We start from the raw sequence: 23,310 nt of genomic DNA, 5'->3' as shown, positions 1-23,310 counted from the left end.
ATTTCCAGATCCACATCCTTTGCTGCGTTGAAACCAACATTCACATCCGATGCATCAAATGTGATCTTTCAGAGGGCCTTAAACAGCTTCACAGTCCATCCTTCTACCCAAACTTGAAATGATTATTTTCTGACCTGCCGTCTCATTTGTTACTTCTGGGCAGCTCGGGACATTCACAGAGCCATAATAACAGAAGAATGAGATCATTTAGACCGATCTGGTTACAAGATCTGGCCGTTTACTTCTACTTCTCAAAAGAATATTTATGCCACCAAATAAACCCTGTGTGAAAATCTCTTTACACTGGTTGATTCACTAGACATATATGCAATGCTGCACAAAAAGACAAAAAAAACCATACATACCACCTTTGCGTTCATATTCCATGTTAGTGCCAACATTCTGCCCGGAGTAGGAACTACTATAGGAGGAGCTGGAATACGAATAGTTTTGGCTGTTGTAGGCTTTCTGTTTAGTTGAGGCTGCAAGTGGGGGTTGGCTGTAGCTACTGTATTGGTTCTGGCTGTATGAGGATTGCTGTGTCTGGTAGCTACCACCACCACCACCACCACCACCACCACCACCAACATATGATGGTTTTTGCAAGGGAGGTTGTGGCTTGATTGGCTTCTTTGGTGCTGGAGGAGTGTAACCGTCATTTTGACTGTAGGAGTAGCCCCCTGAAGCACCTGAACTGGAGTAGCCACCACTGTTGTAATAATTACCTGTGGAGTGAAGGAAGAAATATTTAACGATTCATAGTCACTTTACCTAAACTTCTCTGGATGCCAAGCTTGCTTGGATTTTGATCCTCAGTACACGAGCACGGATCATCTAATGAGCCACAAAGTCAGGTAAACCCTAAAGATTAAGGAATTGCCTCATGCCTCCTCGCTGTGATGTAGAGTGTCAGTCCAAAAGACCCCAATTTCACCCCCAATTTTCAGTGCATTGGCAATTTCAAGCAGAAGCCATGATGGTCAGTGCAGGTGAGCTAAGATACAGACCCTCTACTCAATGCAAACCAGTAAAACAAAAGCTGCAAAACATACATGGATCTGACAATGCTGTATTACCATAAAGCAAGCACCCTTTGCAGTGGATTCTCAACTTGTATTTTGGTTAATCACATTTTTTGCAACTGAAACCCACAGTAGTTGGACATGAAGCAACAAGCCAAGGGTCAGCTTCAATTGTCACAGAGTTCATCATTTACATTGGACTGACATAGCCAACTTGGTGAAACAATGGCGACAGAGAGAAAACTTTTTTTTAAACTCTCATGATGCAACATAAATTACATTAAGAATTAAATACTTCAGGAAACTACTCTTTCTGACCATTACAGCAGATAGGACACATGACTGCTTCAGGTCAGTCTATAATAAAGGGCAAGATAGAAACTACCCATATCAAACTTCAAGTTAGAAACGTGAAGGTCAACAGTTCTTAAGTACAATGTCAAATCAACAGAAAAGTGTAAGTTACAGGCTGGATTTTTTTTGATATATACCACTGAAGTGAAGCTCAGGTTGACAATGGGTTCATTTTTAAATTTTATTGAGTTTCAGATGTCATTGCAATTTGAGAGCATTTTCATGTTCAACTAGAGCTGACCCACAACTTGACATAGGAAGAGTGGCCTGACAGAGCTACTCAACCCTTCAGAGGATCAGCACATAGGTTGGAAGTAACTATATTTTCAGATGATGTCGCCAAGCAAAGGAAGATAGAATCCACTGACGTCCCCACACGAGTGATGTGATTCCAAACCACAATTTGGCCAGAGGTACAGTACCAGAATGTTACTGAATTTCATTGTGGAATACAAGTCAGCCTTTATGAGAAACAAAGGCTATGATTTTCCTTCTGTCCCCTCAAAAGCCAGAATATAATACACTTTAATTGTGACAGTACTTACATTAGCCCAGAAAATCCCTCTCCCTTTTACCACAGGAAATGCTCTTTGGAGTAAAACAAGTTTCCATATACGGTTGAACAGACCAATTCATTGTTCCTTACCCCAAGTACACAGACAGTACAGAACAGGGTCAAAGTCACAGGCCTGCAGGAGTGAGTGGGCAGAATCCCAGAAGCAGAAGTTAAGCTCAAAAATTTAGAACATTTATTTGATGAGTTCAAATTAAGTTGAATTCAAAAATATTTCATTTACAAATATAGAAATTTAGGAACATACAGTATTTCAACTGACAGATGTCCAACAGATTTTATATTAGTAAATCAGATTTTCTCATTATAGTTAATCCTTTCCACTTAAAGCTGACACTGGAGGAATGCAGCTATAACTTTCAATAAGGAAATACTATACAATCATTCAGAGTGGGTAACCATTGCACTTTGTTGAAAATCCCAGGTATAATTTGTCAACACAACACACTTAATCAAACAATTGAGGTTGAAAGAAAAATGCCGCTATCGTAGTGCCACCCCACTCCAGAGACTGAAGCCATGTCACTCATAGCTCTTTTATTCCATACAAACTTTTATTGAACTTGAATAAACAATTTGACATCGGTCCTGGTCAGGATGCTATACATTTGTTCTTTTGTAGAAAAAAGTTACAACACAAAAAACAGCATTAAAATGTCAACTGATTGGGAGGCACAGTAAAATAGGTCATACACAAAATCCCATAACTGCTTCACCTAAAATCTGTATTATTTGATGGTATGGGATCAATATGTCACTGATATACAGCCTAAACCAACTAAAATCAAGATCAGCAACAACAAAGCCAGATATCACCAAAATACCGTCACTTTGAATATCACCATACAGTTAGCACACTGTACTCTGCCCTAAAATGCTGTGCCTAATTTCAAAAATTAAAATTTGGAAGAATGTTCCATTCATTGAAATAACTTAATTCAGATGCAGTATATAAGACCCAGTGTTACTTGCTCCAATGAAGGTGGCTAGCAATGAATCACATATTGTCTGAACAGGTGAAGGTTGTGGAAATCAGTGGAACTGTCAAAAGGGAATTGCTTTAAGAGAAAAAATTTCAACGGATGCTGCAGTTATATTTTTGTTTGAAATCGAGCAACCCATGAGACTACCAAATATATCCAAAGCCATATCTGCACATCCAGCTCACTGCGAAATGACCTAATTTATTTAGGCATAATGTGGGACAATCATGGCTCAAAACAACGCGACAACTACCGTTGAGTAGCTCAGAAAGGCAGTCAGGTGCAATTTCTTCTCATCTACAGGAAATACAGCTCCTTAAAAAACCATCAAAACTGTAATAAACATGATCGATAATGAAACAAATTTCTGAATAAAGGATTTGAAAGGTATAGCATTAGAGGCGGATGAGATTTAGTTATGAAATGAAGACTCATTGGGCAAATAGGCCTTTTTTGCCCTGAGAATGTTGCCCTGAACTTACATGACAAACACCACCACTAGAACACTTCCATGTCTGCACAGACTGAATCCTCTATATTTATGTTCACACAAAAAGATTAATGGGAAAAGGCTTGGAGACAGCCATAAAAGGGTGAAAAAGCTGTTAGGGCACTATGATGAAGAATGAGAATCCCACTTTGACACAAAAGAGAATTCAGCTCCCTAAGCCTGATGTTTCTGGCAGAATGACAGGGAAGCCACGTGCTTTTTAAGCAGGAAAATGATATGTGGGTGTTCAGTTCCAGTTCACTGTTGTTTTCAGAAATTAAACTAGTTGTTCAACTAATCTAACAATAAAACACAAAACACTGACGGATAAATCTGCAAAGGGGTTATCTTATCTGACTGTGATTTCAAGTGCTCATATTCTACATGTAGTTTTAGAAGCATTTGAACAACAGTTTAAATGTCTTATCTACAACGCCATCCAAAAATGCTTCCCACTGGTATCAAGTGCATTACAGCACAAGGTGTGAACCCATAAACTGCTGCAACATTAAAACATTAATGCAAATATGTTGAAACATTATTATTCCAGGCTTAAATTATTTGGGCCTTTTCAGAGATCTGGCCAAGTCCTGCCTCTAAACACCACCAGTACACAAGTTCCAACAGAGAACAGGCCTGATCAGTTTTTACAGGGAACCAGAATTGTTTCTTTGGAAAATATAATCCTTTTGCTTTACCATTGTTTATAACAGATTTATTGCTTTTCAGATGCTGTGATCTTGTAGAAGTCTCCTCCCCAATCTCGTCAAAAGGTTAGAAATGCTGCAGATAAAAGACACTTGTCTGATGGATGCCAGAATTCGAAGTCAAAAACCAGTGGGCACAAAATGTCAGAGTCCAGATGAAGCAACACAGTCCAGAACGTGCCTGCAGACTTTGGGCGTCAACAGTTCAAAGGAGTTAGACCAAAGTGGGAGGGACAGGTTTTTGTATCAATTTTCACCCTCTAGCCAGAGGGAAAATCTTGGAAGCTGTCTTTGAAAAAGTCACCTGCAGCTGGGAGACAGAGCAGAGGAAAAAAAAAATTAGGCGTGCTCGGTAAAAAGTAGAATGCCAATTTTTTTTAGATTTCTCTGCTCCCGTCACCTCGTGCAAGTGGCTTTTTCTCAGGCAAGCTGCTTCTTTGTGTGCAGATTTCAGTTTGTTGATAAATATGTTTGCTTCGTGTGGCTTACAAAGCAGAGAAATATAAAATAAGCCAACTATAATTCAGTATTAGGCAGCAAGTACAAACTGCAACTCTAAAAGCTAAACGCAAAAAGTGTACTTGAGCATAACATTGACCCCAAGGCTGTTTGGTAAAATGTATATGACTAGGACACAACAAAGCCACTGACCACACTTCAACCTGTCCTTAGTTTTGTTTATATTTATTTTCTAAGTTTACTTATATTATTTCCCTGGCACCAATGTGAAGATTGACATTAATCAGAGGCGAACCTATGTGAAGTCCCAGATGGGTCATGGAATTGCAACTTACGAACACTAGACTATATAGCATTTACCTCATAAATTATGTAAATAAACAAGAAACTCACAAACTTTAACTGCGTCTCCCAGCAGCTCCTCAGAGCATCAGCCACCATAGCAAAGAGCTCAGAGGGCTAAACAAAACTGAAATCTAATCTAATTTACTTGGATAACTTATTCCTGGAGTTTTAGAGCCATACGGTATGGAAACAGACCCTTTGGCCTACCATTTCTATGTCAATCAACAAATACCAAAATACACAGATCCCATTTACCTGCACTTGGTCTGTGGCCTACAATGCCCCAGCATTTTAAATACTTATCCAGATAGTTCTAAACGTTGTCAAGAGTACCCACCTCCACCATCCTCTCTCGTAGCACATTCCATATATTTAACATCAACTGGGAGAAAATATTTTAATCCCTAAATCTTCTCTAAACTACTTACTCACCTTCAACTTATGCATTCTGGTCTTGAGACGCATCTTCACGGAAGAAGATACTCACAATCTACTGTCTATGCCTCTTAATTTAGTATAGCTCAATCAGAACCCTTTTCAACCTCTTGTGCTCCAAGGTAAACAAACCCAACCTACTGGTCTCTCCTCATAACTGAGGCTTTTCATCGCAGGCAACATCCTGGTGAATCTCCTCCACACCCTCTCCACTGCAATCATGTTCTTACAATCATGTGGCAACCAGAACAGCACACAGTATTCCACTTGTAGCCTAACCAATATATTATAATGTTGTACCAAGACTTCCTTCCAAGACTTTACATTTGTAGCTTTTAAGATGGATAACTTGAGAACCCCAAATGGTCTATCTTTAACTCTCAAGTCCAAACTAGTTCTCTGAAAAACAATCCTCACTTCTATTCCCGTAGCCCTGCAAATTTATTTCCTTCAAGTGTCCATCTAAGTTCCTTTTTAAGTTGCTGACTTTCTTCATTTCCATAAGGCGCTAAGTTTCAAATTGCAAATAATCGTCACATAAACAGGTTTTTCCTCTCATCCTTCAAGACCTGTCCCCAAGTCCTCGTATGATCAACTAATGATAGCTTCAGATCATGTGGGAGAAGTATTGTCATAATATTGAACACCAACAATAAATTTCTCTTCAATCTCCAAGAATGAGACCAGTTTCTTCAACGTGTCCCTTATTGCTGGAACCATCCCAGTAATCTCCTCTGCAGCCTCTCAAGGATTCTTGCAGCTTTGCTTTGGGAGATGACCAGAACGGGGGCCTAAACAGTTTTGTAATGGTTCAGTGTAATTGCTTCTTTTGCAATTAACACCCTGGATTTATGATGCCAAGATCCCAAACAATTTGTTAATAACTTTTTTTGTCACTATGTCCTCACTTTAAGACACCAATTTACGTGGTCTCCCAGCCCATCTGTTCTTTCATACTTCTTAGAATTCCACTGTTAGGTTTATATTGCCTTCCCCCTCCTTTCTTATAAATCTCTCACTCCTCTGTAGTCCATCCGTCACTTGTCCATCTATTCTGCCAGCCTATGCCTGGTCAAAGTCGAGTTGTATCATTCTCACTGCTTGCCATCCCTCCAAGTTTGACATTTCAGCAAATTCTGAATTGACTTTGTACTTCAGACTATTAGTATACATCAAACAGTAGTTAATTGACTCAAATAAGTATCCTATCAAGTCTGTTCCTGTCAAAAATCATTAACAGTCATATTACATTTGCTGCTCTCCAGTCTTCAGGCAATTATCCCCTGCTTCCTCCCAAATACCAGCAACATTTTGCCAGCATTCTCTTTTTCTGTAAACACAGGACATTCCTCTTTCATTTGCCCTATCAGTTTGTTGTTTCTGGTCTGGGCCTGACTTGCAGAATTTACTGGAAATCACAAACCCTGTTTTTAGATTAGGTTAGATTCCCTACAGTGTGGAAACAGGCCCTTCAGCCCAACAAGTCCACACCGCCCCTTGCAGCATCCCACTCAAACCCATCCCCCTATAATGCACACACCCCTGAACACAATGGGCAATTTAGCATGGCCAATTGTTTTGTCTCTTCATACTCTCCATACCCTCCAGCTCTCTCATAAATCGACAGGCCCTGGAACAGTCCTGTATTTTCCTCTTGTTGGAATATTCATAACTTGTACTTGAAATATATCTTCTTCAATGCTGTAATCTCTATTTTCTCCTGATCAAAGTACCCCTCATTAATTAAAGCAAGCCTTCCAGCAAATTACAAGGACTATCTTTTTCTTTTCCATTACTTATAAAACATACTATGAAAGCCAATATTACTCAACTGTTAGTCCAGATACCTCAATTTTGAGCACCAGATCTAGCAATGCCGTTCTCCAGTTGGATTCTGAACATAATGGTTCAGGAAGTTTTCCTGAATTCCTTACTCTCTAACATTATCACACTCGATACCTGAACAATTAAAATCCTGCCAATAATACCATGCTATGGTCCTTGCATCTCAATTTCCTTGCTGACCAGCAATCTAATTTGTTTAATTATGATCTGAAGTACTACTTATCAGTCCCTTTGAGATAAAAGCTATATCATTAGGCCTTTGACCATAATACGGGATAACAGAACTTTATAACTCATTTAAGGGACTCTATGTCCTTTTGGTTTGAAAAAGAAAGCAGCTTCACTCATTATACAAAGGACTCAAATGTCAATCTTTATCACTTTCCTGTTGCATTAAGACAACTCATAATGTAGTGTGTTGCCAGAATGTACATTTGTTGACTGACATGCATTTTATTCAGTTTCACCCTTTTCCTAGCCCCAAGGGTAATGTAGAAACTGCCCTCAGCCTCTTGCAACAGGATAGTGTATAAAGTCAATTACATACATTTTAGAATGAAGTCTTACCATATCCACCAGAAGAGTTAGAGGCTCCATAGCCATAGCTAGCACCACCCCCTCCTCCTCCACTACCACCATATCCATAGCTTCCACCTCCATAGCCAGTCCCTGGAAAAGAAAAACAAAAATACTTGTCACATGGAGCTAACAGAATAGCTCCTATCAAATACCTGCCTGAAAAGTCACAATAGTCCACTGAACATTTCTATGGTGCAGTGTTCTAGGACAATCTTGACAACTGGTCTCAAGGCAACTGAGCAGGCATATTAAGTCAACAAAGTCACCCAGCTATAATGGACACCAATTATGTCAGCAGAAACTGCAGCCTGGGCAATAACTCCTCTCTAATAAACTGCACTCAAGGATCACATCATAAACATCAAAAATCTGAAACCAATGTGAAAGGCCCACAGTCAATTTCACATAGATTTCACTAGACAGCACGAAACCAGGTTGTGAGGGAAGGCAGAATGAAGTGAACATCAAATCTTTTCTACATTGGCTATCCATACTGGTTCTTCATTTTACTGTCAAGACAGAAATTGGTTCATTTTATTCCAGCCTCTGCTTGATTTAAAATAGTCACTTAAAGTATACCACAAGATAGCTGATGCAAGAAAAAAAATCACTGCTTCTTTAGGCCATGTTCAAAAGCCAAACTGACAGAAATTATTGGATAGGAAGAAAATGCTCCCATTACTTTAAGAGATGTGGGACACTGTCTCAGGAATGCATTGCAGGATGTTTGGATGCTCAAGATTCATTGTGTACTCCAAAGTAATGAAAGCAAAACAGTAAATCAAAAACGCTTACCAGAAGACAAGTAGCCAGAATTGTTGGATGCTTGGAATCCACCTCTGCCAGCTCTTCCACGTCCTCTGCCTCTACCTCGTTGTACTGGAGGACCTGCAGAAGGACCAGTAGGGAGCACTCCCATTCCCATTCCACCGCTAAATCCCATGTTGTGTTGCTGTGGCTGTTTGGAAAGAGAAATGTGTTACTTTGATTTTGCACTGTGAAGGGTTTACTTCTGAGAGTAATACAGCCAACATGTTTTAATCTTCCTTACACTAAAAACTTGTAGACTCATGAAAATGATTGAATCTGTTTAAATCAGGTCAAGTAATTCCACACTACACAAACTAAGTACAGCAACTGTCCTAAATATCTGCACTCATTTGTGTTACAAAGCACATCACCCAACACAAAGAGGTCATTTGGCTCAGTGAGACTGTATTGGTTTAAAGTTTTGGCAAAGATCTGTAACTTGGGTTGTGGATGAAATTGTTAACTTGCTTGCCGAGCTGGCTGGTTCTTGTTCAGACATTTTGTCACCACGCTTGGTGACATCAACAGTGGAGCGTCCAATGAAGCGATGGGATAGTGTAGGGGGAGGAGCTTAGATCAGTTCACAGGTCAACGCAACATCGAGGGCCGAAGGGCCTGTTCTGCGCTGTATTGTTCTATTCTACTCTGCTTGGAATTTATACTGTCCAGTCTGTTATGGCGAGTACTGTCATTTCTGGTTTTGAACTGTTTGTGTTTGTGTATGGGGTCCAATTCTATATGTTTGTTGATTTAAGTACAGGTAGAGAACCATGCCTCGAGCAATTTCCATGTGCGTCTATGTTTGGCTTAGGTTACAATGGTTACTTTGTCCAGTTAAACTGATGGCATTCATTGTTTGAGTGTATCGATATTAAGGAGTTCATCATGCTGTTGTGCTGCTAGATGACGTTCATGTATTCTGATGGCTAGTTTCCTTCCTGTCTGTCCGATGTAAATGTTTGTGGCAGTCATTGATATTTTGCAAACCATGTTGGTTCTGCATGTTGTGGGAATGGGGAGTTTAATCCTTGTGAATGTTTTTCGCACTGCGAATGTGGGTTTGTGGGTCACCATGATTCCTAGTGATCTTAGGAGTCTTATTGTCAGTTCCAATATGTTCTTGGTGCAGGGCAGTGTGTTATATCATACTGTGTCCTCCTGTTGTTGTCTGTTTTGTAGGCAACTCTGGATGTATGGTTGTGGGGATATCTGTTTAAAGTAAGGATCTTGTTCAAGTGTTCTCTTTTCTACATGGTCCTGGAGTGTTGCATTGTGTCCTGGCCTGTTTAAATAGTGCCCTAATGCAGCTTTGTTGGGTGTTGGCGTGGCTGCTGTGGAAGTTGAGGATTTGATCTGTATGGGGTGCTCTTCTATATACTAAGGATCGGAACTCCCAGTTTGTCAATCGCTCTACTTTAACATCCAGAAATGGAAGTTGATTGTTGTTTTCTTCTTCCCTTGTGAATATGCTGTTGATGAGGTGATGGGTCTCTTCTAATTTAGTGTGCTTAATAATGACAAATGTGTCATCTACGTACCGGATTGACAGTTTAGGTTGAATGCGGGGGAGGGTGGTGTGTTCTAGTCTTTGCAGGATTGCTTCTGCGATGAGTCCTGAGATGGGTGACTCCATTGGTGTACCATTAATGGTCAAATATATAAACAAATTAAAGATGAAGTCTGTGATGACACAGAAGTCTAGTAATTTAAGTATGTCGTCCTTGCTGATGGAGCTGCTGGTCTGCATTGCTGTTTCCTCTAGAAACACGGCCACTGTTTCTTTGGCTAGTGGGATGTTGACTGATGTGAATAAATCTGTGACATCAAAGGATACCATAATCTACTAATCGCTGATTTTTATGTTCTGAGGGTATTGAGAAAATCTTGGGTTAAGTGGGTAGAATGAGGTGATCCGTCTACTAGGGTGTTTCAATCTCTGTTGTAGGTCCTTGACCAATTTGTGTGATGGTGCGCCTGACAGCAAAACAATGGGTCTGAGGGGGATGCCTGGTTTATGTACTTGAGGCAGTTCATAGAATCCAGGGATGTTTGTGCCTTCTGGTTTCATTCTCATGAAGTCCGTCTAGGTTATCTGCCCTGCATTCAATAGTCGCTTCAGTGTCTAGGTGATCCTATTGTTACCTAGCTGCAGTATTGGGTCTATTGGCACCTGATGCTAAGTGGTTGTACCTGCAAGCAATGTATGTGCTCCATAACATAGTCTGGTTGGTTTATGATGATGGTCATCTGCCCTTAGTCTGCTGGTAGGATTATGATATTCTTGTCTTTGCGTTTATCTAGTGCTTTACTCTCTGCCGTGTTCAGGTTGTCCCTTTTGTTTCTTCTGTGTATTGTGGGCATTATAGTTTGTCGGATGGCATACTGTGTTTCATCCGTGAGTTTGTTGTCTTTTAATGTATTCTCTAGAGCAGCCACAAAATCTATTCTGTTCACATCTTTTTGGTTATAGTTCAGCCCACACAATAGAACATCTTTCTCGGTTTGAGCATTGTCTGCTGGATTTCTTATCCATGTGTCCAGTTTGTTATTGTCCTTGTCTTTGTGGTGGATCAGTTTGGTAAATTTCTCCTGTAGCTAGTGTCTCCTTAGTTTTGGTTTTGTGTTGATTGATGGTGGTGGCCTGTTCTAGGGTCACAGTCCATGGCTGGTCTATAGAGTTTAGATACTCTGATTTTTGGTGCACAATTTCTCAATCGTACCTGTGGAGTTGGTTATGGGCCTCATTATACATAGTTCGTAGCATTCTGCATCCTTTCTGTTCAGCTATTTTATATGCCTGTGGGTTCTTCAGTAGAGGTTTGTATTTCATGCTGCGGGGCAGTACCTGGTTCCTGAGGCATTCGTGGAGGAAGTGAAGTTGTTCGCGGGTAGAGTTCAGTTGGTTGACAAAGGTTTCCCATATACAAGTATACATACACTTCCCATATACAAACCCATACAGGTCAAAATCGTAAATGACAGTACGCACCATAATGGACCAGACAGTATAAATTCCAAGCAGAGTAAAATAACATTGCTTCATCAGCGGCTGTCCTGCGATAGGGTTACCTATCATGGTGATATGATGATGCCTATATGATGTCACCTAGCATGGTGACGTAAGATCTGAACAAAAATGACTTGCTCACCGAGCAAGCCAACAACCTCACTATGTTGGTTATTATCTTCCAAAAAGCAGCAACTGTAATCTGAACTGCCTGCACTCTTCTCATTGTTCTTGTGATTAATTTTTTTTTGGCTTCCCTATGTTAAAGTCCATTCCCTGTGAAATAAAGGCTAACATTTCATATGCCATCATTATTACTTGCCAAACTGGAATACAAACTTTTTGCGATTTATGCTCAAGGATGTCAAAATAGCCCAGTGCTGTAGTTTTCTGCAGTCTTTCTCCACTTAAGATTCAAATGTGCTACCCTTAAGTATGGTGGAAGCTGGTTCAATTGAGGCATTCATGACAACACTGGATAAAAATAGTCTTCAACAGTATAAGGAAGCAGCAAGAGACAGGGACTAGGCAATGATGCTCATTTAATGAGCTGGTGCTGACATGATGGGCTGAATGAATGACCTCTTCCTATGCTGATTCTCTGTAATAACGGTCTGAATAGAAAAGTGTTGAATAAGACATAGGAGTGGAAATTAGACCATTCAGCCCACTGAGTCTGCTCTGCCATTCAATCGTGGTTGATAAGTTTCTCAACCTCATTCTGCCACTTTCTCCCTGTTGCTCTTGATCCCCTTGATAATCAAGAACCTATCTCAGTCTTAAATAAACTCAATGATCTGGTCTCCACAGACTTCTGTGGCAGTGAATTCCATAGATTCACCACTCTCTGGATGAAGAAGTTTCTCTTTATCTCTAATCTAAAAGGTCTTCCCTTTACTCTAAGGTTGTGCCCTCAGATCCTAGTCTCTCCTACCAATGGAAACATCTTCCCAACATCCACTCTGTCCAGGCCATTCAGTATTCTGTAAGTTACAATTAGCATCTTCTCCCGCCACCCACCCCAATCCATCAAGTATAGACCCAGAGTCCTCAAATGTTAAGCCTTCCATTCCTGGGTCCATTCTCGAACATCCTCTGAACCTGCTCCAGGGCCAGTACATCTTTCCTGAGACATGGGGCCCACAATTGCACACAACACTCCAAATGTGGCCGGACTAGAGATTATAGAGCTTCAGGAGTAACATCAGTGCTTTTATATTCAAGTCCTCTCAAAATAAATGCCAGAAGTTGCAATTGCCTTCCTAACTCCTGACTCAACCTGCAAGTTTACCTTGAAAATCCTGGACTATAACTCCCAAGTCTCTTTGCACTTCAGACTTCTGAATTTTCTCCCCATTTAGAAAACAATTCACACTTGTTTTCTTCTTACCAAAGTGCATGACCTTACACTTTCCTACACTATACTCCATCTGTCACTTTGCCCACTCTTCTAAACTGTTCAAATCTTTCCGCAGCCTCCCTGCCTCCTCAATAGTTCTTCCTATCAAAACGCATTCTCATATTTTTCTACATTTTATTCCCCAAACCAAATTTCTGCCCACTTGTGAACCTGCGTTTATACCTCTGCAAACTGTGCCATCCTCACTGCTTGCCTACCTGCCTACTTCTGTCATCTACAAACTTATTGGTTGTGCATTCATTTCTGTCATCCAAGTCACTAACATTGTGGCGCAGCACTGACCACTGTGGCACTTTACTTCTTACAGGTTGCCGTCCTGAAAATGCCTCCTCTTGTTCCATTGCTGTCTCCTATTAGTTAGCCAATTCTCTATCCACGCTGATATACAACCTGCATTAGCTTATCTTAGTAATTAGCCTAATATGTGGTACCTTAACAACATGCCTTCTGTCAAATATATTGCATTCACTATTTTCCCTTTTTCTAACCTACTGGTAGTTGTCTACAAGAAATTCTAATCATTTTTGCCAGTCATTATTTCCCCTTCAAACTATGTATTTCTGTATGTATTTCTATATTTTATGCATTTCTAAATGTTCTGCTATTACATCCTTTATAACGGACTTCAAAAATTTGCCAAAAATAGTTGAGAAGCTAACTGTTCTGCTTTTTGTCTCTGACCGTCTGGCATTTTTCAATAATCTAAGGATTCCTGGAAGGTTACTACAAGTTCACCCACATTCTCCATAGGTACTTCTTTTAATATCCTAGGATGCATCCTATCAGGTCCAGGGAACTTATAAGTCTTCAGCTCCAGTACATTTCCTCTGGTGATAGTTAATGTACACATTTCCTCTCTCCTTTTTGCCCCTTGATTATTTAGATTTTTTTGGAATGCTATTAGTGTTCTCTAGAGCTAAGATTGATGCAAATTATTTATTCAACTTCTATAATTTGTGGTTCCCTATTATCTCCCCCCGCCCAGCCGCCTTCTCTAACTGATTAAGTCGCTTGCATCTTACACTTTGTCCACTTATTGTAATTAATTACTGAATTTTTGCAAGTCAGTAGACTTATTGGCAATTTAACCCCATTCCTTTATAATTGTTAATTTGAAAACATCAATTTTTCTAAGTCTTTCCTTGAACTTATATTTCTTTATAAATTGTAGATTCCTAATGCTTTTGCATTTTACCCAATAGAAACCCTCAAATGCCTTTTCTAGAATGTGCAGCCCAAAACTGCATGATATTCCAGACGATGGTCTTAATATGTTGGCCTAGTGATATTACTGCTGGACTGTTAATGCAGAGATCCAGGTAATGTTCTGGGGACCTGGTTTTGAATTCTGGCATGGCAGTGGTGGAATTTGAATTAAATTTTAAAAATCTGGAATTAAGAGTCTAATGATGACCAGGAATTCATTGTCAAAAAAAACCTATCTGGTTCACTAATATCCTTCAGGGAAGGAAACTGCCACCTTTACCTGGTCTAGCCTACATGTGACTCCAGACCCACAGCAATGTGGTTGATTCTGAACTGCCCTCTGCGCAATTAGGAACAGGCTACAAATGCTGGCCTAGCCAGTGACACCCACATCCCGTGGATGAATTAAAAAAACATAGATTTGCCACTAAAGCTCCACTTTTACTTTCCATGTCTCTTGTTATAAAACCCAGTATTCAATTAGACTTATTCTGTCTTCACAGTATATGTCTTCCTTTATTTATATGTTCTAATCTAGCAGTCCAATACTGTCACCTTCCAATAGCCATTAGCTCGTCAAGCTTAGATCAACAAGTATCAGGTATCTCGTTGACTCAAAGCCAAAGTGAGGTTCAATGTCATTTTTACAGCCACATATTTCAGCAGAGGTTAACAAGTGACATGGCCATACTACCCGGATTGAGTGGAGCAGTCTAGTGATTTTACCAGGAAACAGGTCTGTTTTGCTTGGAAGAAAACAAAAACTGTCCCGATTTTCTATTCTGGACCACAATGCAGCAATTCATTGTAAAATTCATCATACTGCGATAATATGAACAAGGCTCAGTGCCATCAATATGGATGCTTGTGGTCAAGTAATCCAAGCTCAGATCAGCAACAAAACTATTACTACAACACAGGAGCAAAAACATGCAATAGAGGCAATGTAACTTCTTTGGTACTGACCACATACTGTCTCATGGAAGAGCTAAAATTATAAATGCCAGTCCTTTCTTTCCTAGTCCTATACAAGACTTACCTGAACAATCCTTTTTTTCTTTACTTCTACAGGAGGTTGATGTGGAAACAGTTTCTCTAGTGCTGCCAGTGCAGCATGTGCTTTAGCTACCTTCTTATTAGAACCTGAACCAGTGAATTTCTGGCCATCAACTTCAACCTGGAAGGTAAAAACATTCTTGCTTTATTTCTTACGTTTTATTTCAGTTTAAGGCTTATTTAAGGTTATTTAAATTATTTACTTTCAGAGTTAAAAGATATTTTACACATTTCTAAACTGCAAAATGGTCAAAGTCAACCCATACCTCCATAACAAACCGTTTATCATGACTGCCACCTGTCTCAGAAATTAATTCATATTTCAGCCCCCTTCGTTTTTCATTCAGTTCCATAACTGGATTTTTTCCCTGTTTGGTCAAAATTGGGCCTTGCTGACGCGCACTCTGGAAGGAAGACAAAAACCGGGAGAATACCCAGTCAAAGTAAAAAATTTCAGGTGTCAATCAACTCTAGCTCTGCTGAAAGTCATCATCACAGACATCATGTCTACCAAGAGGCCAACTCTTCTATGAGCAGATTAGTGAATCATACTGCCCAAGTCAATTTCAACCACTATTTAAAACAGCATTTTAAGAAGATTGTATTAAAACTGCAGAGTCAAAACTGCCAGCAAACGTGATACTGTACCTCAGCCTCTGGAGTCATAGGTACAGTCTTCAGAGTTACTGCTGCAGGAGCTGGAGCAACTGGCTTAGGTTCTATTTTAACCACAGTTTCTTCAGCCTTCTCAGGTTCCACTCCAGTTGGAAGTCCCTTATCCTGCAAAACCTGCAAGGAAATGAGTTTATAGTCAGCACAGGTCAATGTTAAAGCACCACATAAAAAAAAGCATGCATTACATCAAGTAGATCTTTGCAAAAGATAGAAAATTATAAAAGTTGGTTTTTCAAAATTTCAATGCAATCAAGTTCTTTTAAAAAAATAGTTCCTTACGATCGGAATTCAGTTGTATATGCAGCTGACCTACCACTATATGAAGAACCAATTGTTCTTAATCTTGTGACCAAATACTGGTTTTATAGATAGGTGCAAGATAGTAGAATGAATTTTCTCATTTGCCTTAGCCTTCAGGTGTCTGCTACAGGATCCCATTTAGAGGGAGACAGAGTGTTGTCATTTCCAGGTTTGTAGAATTGCAAGAGAAGTTGACATTTGTTCAGACAACATCCCAAAATGTACAATGCAACAAACACTCACTCCCTCATGTACAAAGACAAACAAACACGCGAAGGTGGATTCTAAAGAATTGAATTAGATTGCTAGAAAGTTAATAGAGCACAAAAGCAAATCATGTTAAGATCAAGTCCTTTTCAAAGTGTACACATATAGGCCTGGATGAGTTCTCTCTCGTTGTTATTTGGGACAAACGCATCTCCTGATTCCCAGATAAGTCTGAAGCCAGGTCTGTGAAGAAGAATGTTTGCAGGTGAGTGAATTAGTCTCCCTTGCACTACCAGAGTTGAGCGATTGTAGGTAGGGCTCTCTTCTCCGGGCTGGAGGAATAGTCCAATCTTGCCCTCAAGGTTTCTAGACTAGCTTTTCCCTTGTGCTTGGAGTAAAAGAGTTACTTCTGAAGAGAGTTTTAATCCCATGATCAAGGCATCTATTTTCCACCCAGAATGGTTCGGGAGTCCAAAGTCATTACACAATAAGAAAATGGAATATTCATACACATTCACAATTAACAGGGGTTTTAAAAATTTTTATTCTTTCATGGGACATGGGCAACAGTGGCTGGCCAGCATTTATTGCTTATCACTTGCTGCCTTTGATTAGGTGGTGGTGGTTAGCTACCTTCTTGAATTACTGCAGCCCACATGCATTAGTTGACCCACAGTACCATTAGGGACAAAGTTCCAGGATTTTGACCTGATGACAGTGAAGGAACAGCGATAAAATTCCAAGTCAGGATGGTGGGTGAAATGGAGGTGGTGGTGCTCACGTGTGTCTGCTGCTAATTCCAGATGACAGGGATTGTGAGTTTAGAGGCTCTGTCTGAGAAGCCTTGGTGAATTCCTGCAGTGTATATTGCTGATGGTACAGACTGCTGACACTGATACTAGTGGACATGAGTCAATCAAGCAGACTGTTTTATCTTAGATGGCATCAAGCTTCTTCAGTGTTGTCAGAGCTGCACTCATCCAGGCGAGTGGGGAATATTTCATCACACGCCTGCATTATGCCTTGTAGATGATGGACAGGCTTTGGGGAGTCAGGAAGAGAGTTATTCATCGCAGGCGTCCTAGGCTCTGTACTCATAAATGGCTAATCCAGTTTAGTTTCTGGTCAATGGTAACCCCAGAACGTTGATAGTGAGGGACTCAGTGACAGCAATACCACTGAATATCAAATGGCAATAGGTAGATTCTGTCTTGTTGGAGTTGGTCACTGCCTGGCATTTGTGGAGTGCAAGTGTTATTTTCCAATTTTCAGCCCAAACTTGGATATTTTCCAGGTCTTGGTGTATTTGCACATGGACTGCTTCAGTATTTGAGGAGTCATGAATGCTGCTGAATATTGTGCAATCATCAGCAAACATGTCTATTTCTGACCCTATGATGGAGGGAACAACATTAAGTAACAAACTGAAGATGACTGACCTCCCATGAACACCATCTTCCCTTTGCAATAGTTACAACTATATCCAGTGGAGTGGTTTTCCCCCCGATTCCCATAACTCAAGTTTTGATCAGATTCCTTGGTGCCAACATTTGGTCAGGTGTGGCCTTGATGTCAAAGGAATTCACTCTCACCTCATCTCTGAAATTCAGCTCTTTTGTCAAAGTTTGAGCCAAAGTCATAGTGAGGTTAGCAGCTGAGTGGCCCCAGTGGAACTCAAAACAGATAACTGAGAGGAACCTAATGGGTGATAATTGGTTGGGCTGGATCTGTCATGTTTGCGTACGCAGAGCATACCTAGGAAATTTTCCACATTGTTGGATAGATGCCAGTGTTGTAGCTGTATTAAAACAGTTTAGCTAGGGATGAGGCAGGTTCTGGAGTATATATATTCAGTATTATTGCTGGAACATTGTCATGGCCTGTTGCCTTTGCAGTACAGTGTCTCCAGCCATTTCTTTACATCATGTGGTGGGAATCAAATGGGTTGAAGACATCTACAATGCAGAGAATCTTCGAAGAAGGCCAAGACAGATCATCCACTCAGCACTTTTGGCTGAGATTATTGAGAATGCTTCAGTCTTACCTTTTGCACTGATGTGCTGGGCTCTCATGTCATCAAGATGGGAATATCTGAGGAGGCACCTCCTCCTCCAATGGCTAGTTTCTGTAGCTATTTTCTGCTAAGTGTTGAGGTTGGAGGCAGTGCTCCTAGAAGATTACTGATTTCACGTTTGGAGGAAGTCCACATATGAAAGAAGATGCAAATTCTCCACATCTTAGTAGATTCATTCAAAAAGAGCATTCATCCATGGTTAGGGTGTCTTGAGATTATTGAGTCTATGCAGAAATTGCAAGTAACCTTATCCTCAACAGACACCTTAGCCAAAATCTAATTTCCATTTTTAAAAACAGTTTCAGCAAAGTAAATAATGAATACAGTCTATCGTAGAAGAAATGAAATGACACACCTTTACTGAGCATAAAACAAATAATGAAATTACTTTCGACTTCACAAACTGCCATATGAGTTTCATTCAGAATTAAAATGAGCTTGATCTGAAACCTTGACAATTGAAGAGTACAACACAATGCAGAGAAACGTTCTGGTACTTGGTAGAATGCACAGGAACAGACAGATCTTTTCGGAGGAAAGAAATCAAAGGCTTAGCCAGCATTAAGTCCTCAGAAAGCTTTTTAATAAAAAGGTAGATTTTACAAAGTAGGGAAGATATTTACCAATGACTGACAGGTGCACAGCTAAAGGTTCTGCTACTGATCTAATGGCTAGTGAGGTAGGTGAAAGCTGAGACAAATAGGTATTTACAGCCTTTAAGATCACTGTCTACCTCTCATGCTGGTACAACTGTGATGGGAGCAGTGTGCTGGAAATCAAGACCCACTGCCCCATGAGCCACACCAGAAGTGGGATTGTTTTATTTCATCACCAAAAATAAGCCAATTTTTTTTCATTTGCGTTAAGCGGAACAAAACAGACTTTCACCAGGTTTTTCTGTAAACTTAAAAAATGATAACTACAGGCAAATTTATTCTTCAGGTTAAGTGGCAAACATGTTGTCATCTAAGCTACTGTTCAATAAAACAACATGACACTTATTCCCAAATACACATATTCATACACAATAAAGGCAAAAACATACATGACATAGCAATGCAGAACAAGTGAGTAGAAAACAGGGAAAACCCTTAAACCAAGAGTCCAAATTAAAACAACGGAACAAGATTTTCTCTCAGTTTCTTGTTGTAGGCTGACATTGCTGTCAGTGGAAGAATGACAGGAAACCTTCACACCAGGTTTCAGATTCAGATGAGAAATTGTTAGGAATCTCGACATTTGAAACTTTATCAGGGTTCCACCCCCCACCAATCAACCTCACTTGGATAGATACACACAGAATACAGCTTTCAGCTCCAAATTTTGGCTCTTATAGTACTGTCTCTCAGTCTGTTTCCTCGCAAACTTCAGCAACTACCCACAGCTTCTGGGTCGATACTTAAAAACCATCCTTTACTTCAGTACAGAGGCTGTTGCTACACCATAACAATAAAGATTCATTGGATATTTTAACTGTTGCGCATGCAGACCAGAAAGCAATAAAATTTCAACACATCTTCGAAAAAAAAACTTTGCTGAACACTGCTTTCCAAAGTAATTTGCTCTATACAGCAAACAGACCAAAGCATTTTTCTAACATCTTGATTTTGCAATTCCAAACAATAATGGAGTAAATTCTCTGCAACCCAATAATGTCTACTTTACAGTTCTCATAACCCAACAATACATACCTTGACGGCGACATGAAGTTTAGCAGTTTTTTTGGATGGCCCTGATGCTTCATAGCTTTTTCCATCAACTTCCACAGACATAGTAAATACAGGAGCATGGACAGGGCCTGTCTGGGAGATTAATTTGTACTGAAGACCAGGTCGCAGTTGATTGAGCCTCATCAATGCATTCATCGCTTGGGCAGGTTCAACTTTTTCCTCAGCTGCTGTGGGTCACAAAAAGTTTATGACACAAGTCACAAAGGTTACAAACAAATCCAAAATACCATTCAAAAGAAAAATCATTCCTAAAGGAAGCACTCCCAGACTTGCTCGCCTCCATACATTAACCTGCTCTACACCAATCTGGCCAAACTCACGCAGCATGACACGCAATCAGCATAATTAATCTCAATCCTTGGCCAGGGAATGAAAAGACAGCCGGAGTTCAAGTTCAAGATTTCTGGCTAATGACCAAAACTGACTATGAATGTAGATCACACATAATGGCAGTCTCAGGAATTGATTGCAGCAGCAAAATTCCAAACCAAGAAGCCTGAAAATACCAAAGTTTACACATACAACGTACGATGTCTATTGGTATTCTTTACCTAAGTAAAGAACTATGCTTGTTTTTTTTGGAATTCTCTGTAATGGTTAAAAGGCGTCTAAATGTACAGCAGCTATACCAGTGTGTATGCAGTATCTTAAAATTGTTCTTTCCCAATGACAAACAGAATGGATTTTTTCTATGGAACATTAAAAATTACTTTCCACTAAAATTTCTTCATTTGATACTCAGCAGGAGTTTAAGTACAACGAGTCTATCCTCTTTCACGCACGGCAAGTCATAAATGCTAGTATTTCAGTATATTTTATGTGCAAGGTGCCTCGTCTCATAGTGAAACTTTTTAAGATGAGATGTGGGAGTCACTGGCTGGCCAACATTTATTGCCCGTCCCTAGTTGCCCTTTAAACTTGAAAGGTCTGTGCAATACATTGATTTGTCTATTCATGATGTCTACACGAAGCAAGTCATCAACTTGCCTTTTTTCTGAGTTTTCTTTTTCTTCTTATTTGGAGACTTGTCTTCACCAGAGTCTTCATCTATTGGCCGCTTTACCGGTGTGCTAAATGCACTTGGAGGAATTTGAACTGAAAAATTCAATAAGGTGCAAAAGTATGTGTCAACAAGAAAGAAAAGATAATATTAGGATTACAAAGAACAAAGAAAATTACAGCACAGGAAGAGGCCCTTTGGCCCTCCAAGCCTGCGCTGATCGAGATCCTCTGCCTAACCCATCGTCTATTTTCTAAGGGTCTGTGTCCATTTGCTCCCCCCGCCCATCCATGTACCTGTCCAAATATATCTTAAAAGACGCTAACGTGTCTGCCTCTACCACCTCCGCTAGCAACGCATTCCAAGCACCCACTACCCTCTGTGTAAAGAACTTTCCACGCATATACCACTTAAACTTTCCTCCTTCACTTTTAACTCATGACCCCTCATAATTGAGTCCCCCACTCTGGGAAAAAGCTTCTTGCTATCCACCCTGATCTATACCCCTCATGATTTTGTAGACCTCAATCAGGTCCCCCCTCAATCTCCATCTTTCTAATGAAAATAATCCGAATCTACTCAACCTCTCTTCATAGCTAGCACCCTCCATACCAGGCAACATCCTGGTGAACTTGCTGATCAGACCACCTACACCTTCCTCCAAATCATTTACATATATCACAAACAACAGTGGTCCCAGCACAGATCCCTGTGGAACACCACTGGTCATCGGTCTCCAGTTTGAGAAACTCCCTTCTACTACTACTCTCTGTCTCCTGTTGCCTGGCCAGTTTTTTATCCATCTAGCTAGCACACCCTGGACCCCAGGTGACTTCACTTTCTCCACCAGCCTGCCATGGGGAACCTTATCAAACGCCTTACTGCAGTCCATGTACATGACATCCACAGCCTTTCCCTCATCAATCAACTTTGTCACATCCTCAAAGAATTCTATTAAGTTGGTAAGACATGACCCTCCCTGCACAAAACCATGTTGCCTATCACTGATAAGCCCATTTTCTTCCAAATGGGAATAGATCCTATCCCTCAGTATCTTCTCCAGTAGCTTCCCTAACACTGATGTCAGGCTCACCGGTCTATAATTATCTGGATTATCCTTGCTGCCCTTCTTAAACAAAGGGACAACATCAGCAAGTCTCCAGTCCTCTGGGACCTCACCCATGTCTGAGGATGCTGCAAAGAAATCTGTTAAGGCCCTGGCATTTTCCTCTTTCGCTTCGCTCAGTAACCTGGGATTGATCCCATCCAGACCTGGGGACTTGTCCACCTTAATGTCTTTTAGGATACCTAACACTTCCTCCTTCCTTATGTCAACTTGACCTAGACTAAGCAAACATCTATCCCTAACCTCAACATCTGTCATGTCCCTCTCGTTGGTGAGTACCGATGCAAAGTACTCGTTAAGAATGTCACCCATTTCCTCTGACTCAGCGCATAACTTTCCTTCTCTGTCATTAAGTGGGCCAATCCTTTCTCTAGTTACCCTCTTGCTCTTTATATATGAATAAAAGGCTTTGGGATTTTCCTTAACCGCGTTTGCCAGCAATATCTTATTGTCCTCTCTTAGCCCCCTTAATGCCTCATTTCAGATTCGTTCTACATTCCCGATATTCTTGCAAAGCTTTGTCTGTCTTCAGTCGCCTAGACCTCATGTATGCTTCCTGTTTTCTCTTGGCTAGTCTCACCTGCCATCCATGGTTCCCTAATCTTGCCTTTTCTATTCCTCATTTTCACAGGAACATGCCTCTCCTGCACGCTAATCAAACTCTCTTTAAAAGCCTCCCACATATCAAATGTGGATTTACCTTCAAACAGTTTCTCCTAATCTACATTCCTCAGATCCTGCCGAATCTTGCTATAGTTGGCCTTCCCCCAGTTTAGTACTCTTCCTTTAGGACCACTCCCATGCTTGTCCATGAGTATTGTAAAACGTACAGAATTGTGGTTGCTATTTCCAAATTAGTCCCCTACTGTAATATCAACCACCTGGCCGGGTTCATTCCCCAACACC

The 23,310-nt window shown here is 40.4% G+C and overlaps 2 protein-coding genes across 4 annotated transcripts in view; one reads left to right on the top strand and one right to left on the bottom strand.

Annotated features, from left to right (window-relative positions):
* The window catches only part of qtrt1 (queuine tRNA-ribosyltransferase 1), a 30,406-nt gene extending 23,074 nt beyond the window's left edge, over positions 1–7,332 (top strand). The window contains exon 11 of the mRNA XM_048522174.2: positions 4,153–7,332. The gene's annotated coding sequence lies outside the window, so the exon portion shown is untranslated. The remainder of the gene's footprint in view (positions 1–4,152) is intronic.
* The window catches only part of LOC125447611 (interleukin enhancer-binding factor 3-like), a 61,906-nt gene that overhangs the window by 2,417 nt on the left and 36,179 nt on the right, over positions 1–23,310 (bottom strand). Inside the window, exons 12-19 of one of the 3 annotated variants that reach the window (XM_048522170.2) lie at positions 21,266–21,373; positions 20,240–20,445; positions 15,941–16,081; positions 15,559–15,696; positions 15,276–15,413; positions 8,589–8,751; positions 7,782–7,883; positions 366–725 (exon numbers count right to left, since the gene is read on the bottom strand). In XM_048522170.2, the coding sequence (XP_048378127.2) occupies positions 366–725; positions 7,782–7,883; positions 8,589–8,751; positions 15,276–15,413; positions 15,559–15,696; positions 15,941–16,081; positions 20,240–20,445; positions 21,266–21,373 (1,356 nt within the window). Of the gene's footprint in view, positions 1–365; positions 726–2,416; positions 4,441–7,781; positions 7,884–8,588; positions 8,752–15,275; positions 15,414–15,558; positions 15,697–15,940; positions 16,082–20,239; positions 20,446–21,265; positions 21,374–23,310 lie in introns of those variants that run through there. The other 2 variants (XM_048522171.2, XM_048522172.1) reach the window with 2 other exon arrangements.

Source organism: Stegostoma tigrinum, chromosome 35, assembly GCF_030684315.1.
Source record: "Stegostoma tigrinum isolate sSteTig4 chromosome 35, sSteTig4.hap1, whole genome shotgun sequence".
NCBI lineage: Eukaryota > Metazoa > Chordata > Chondrichthyes > Orectolobiformes > Stegostomatidae > Stegostoma > Stegostoma tigrinum.
This window is presented reverse-complemented; position numbering and strand designations above follow the sequence as displayed.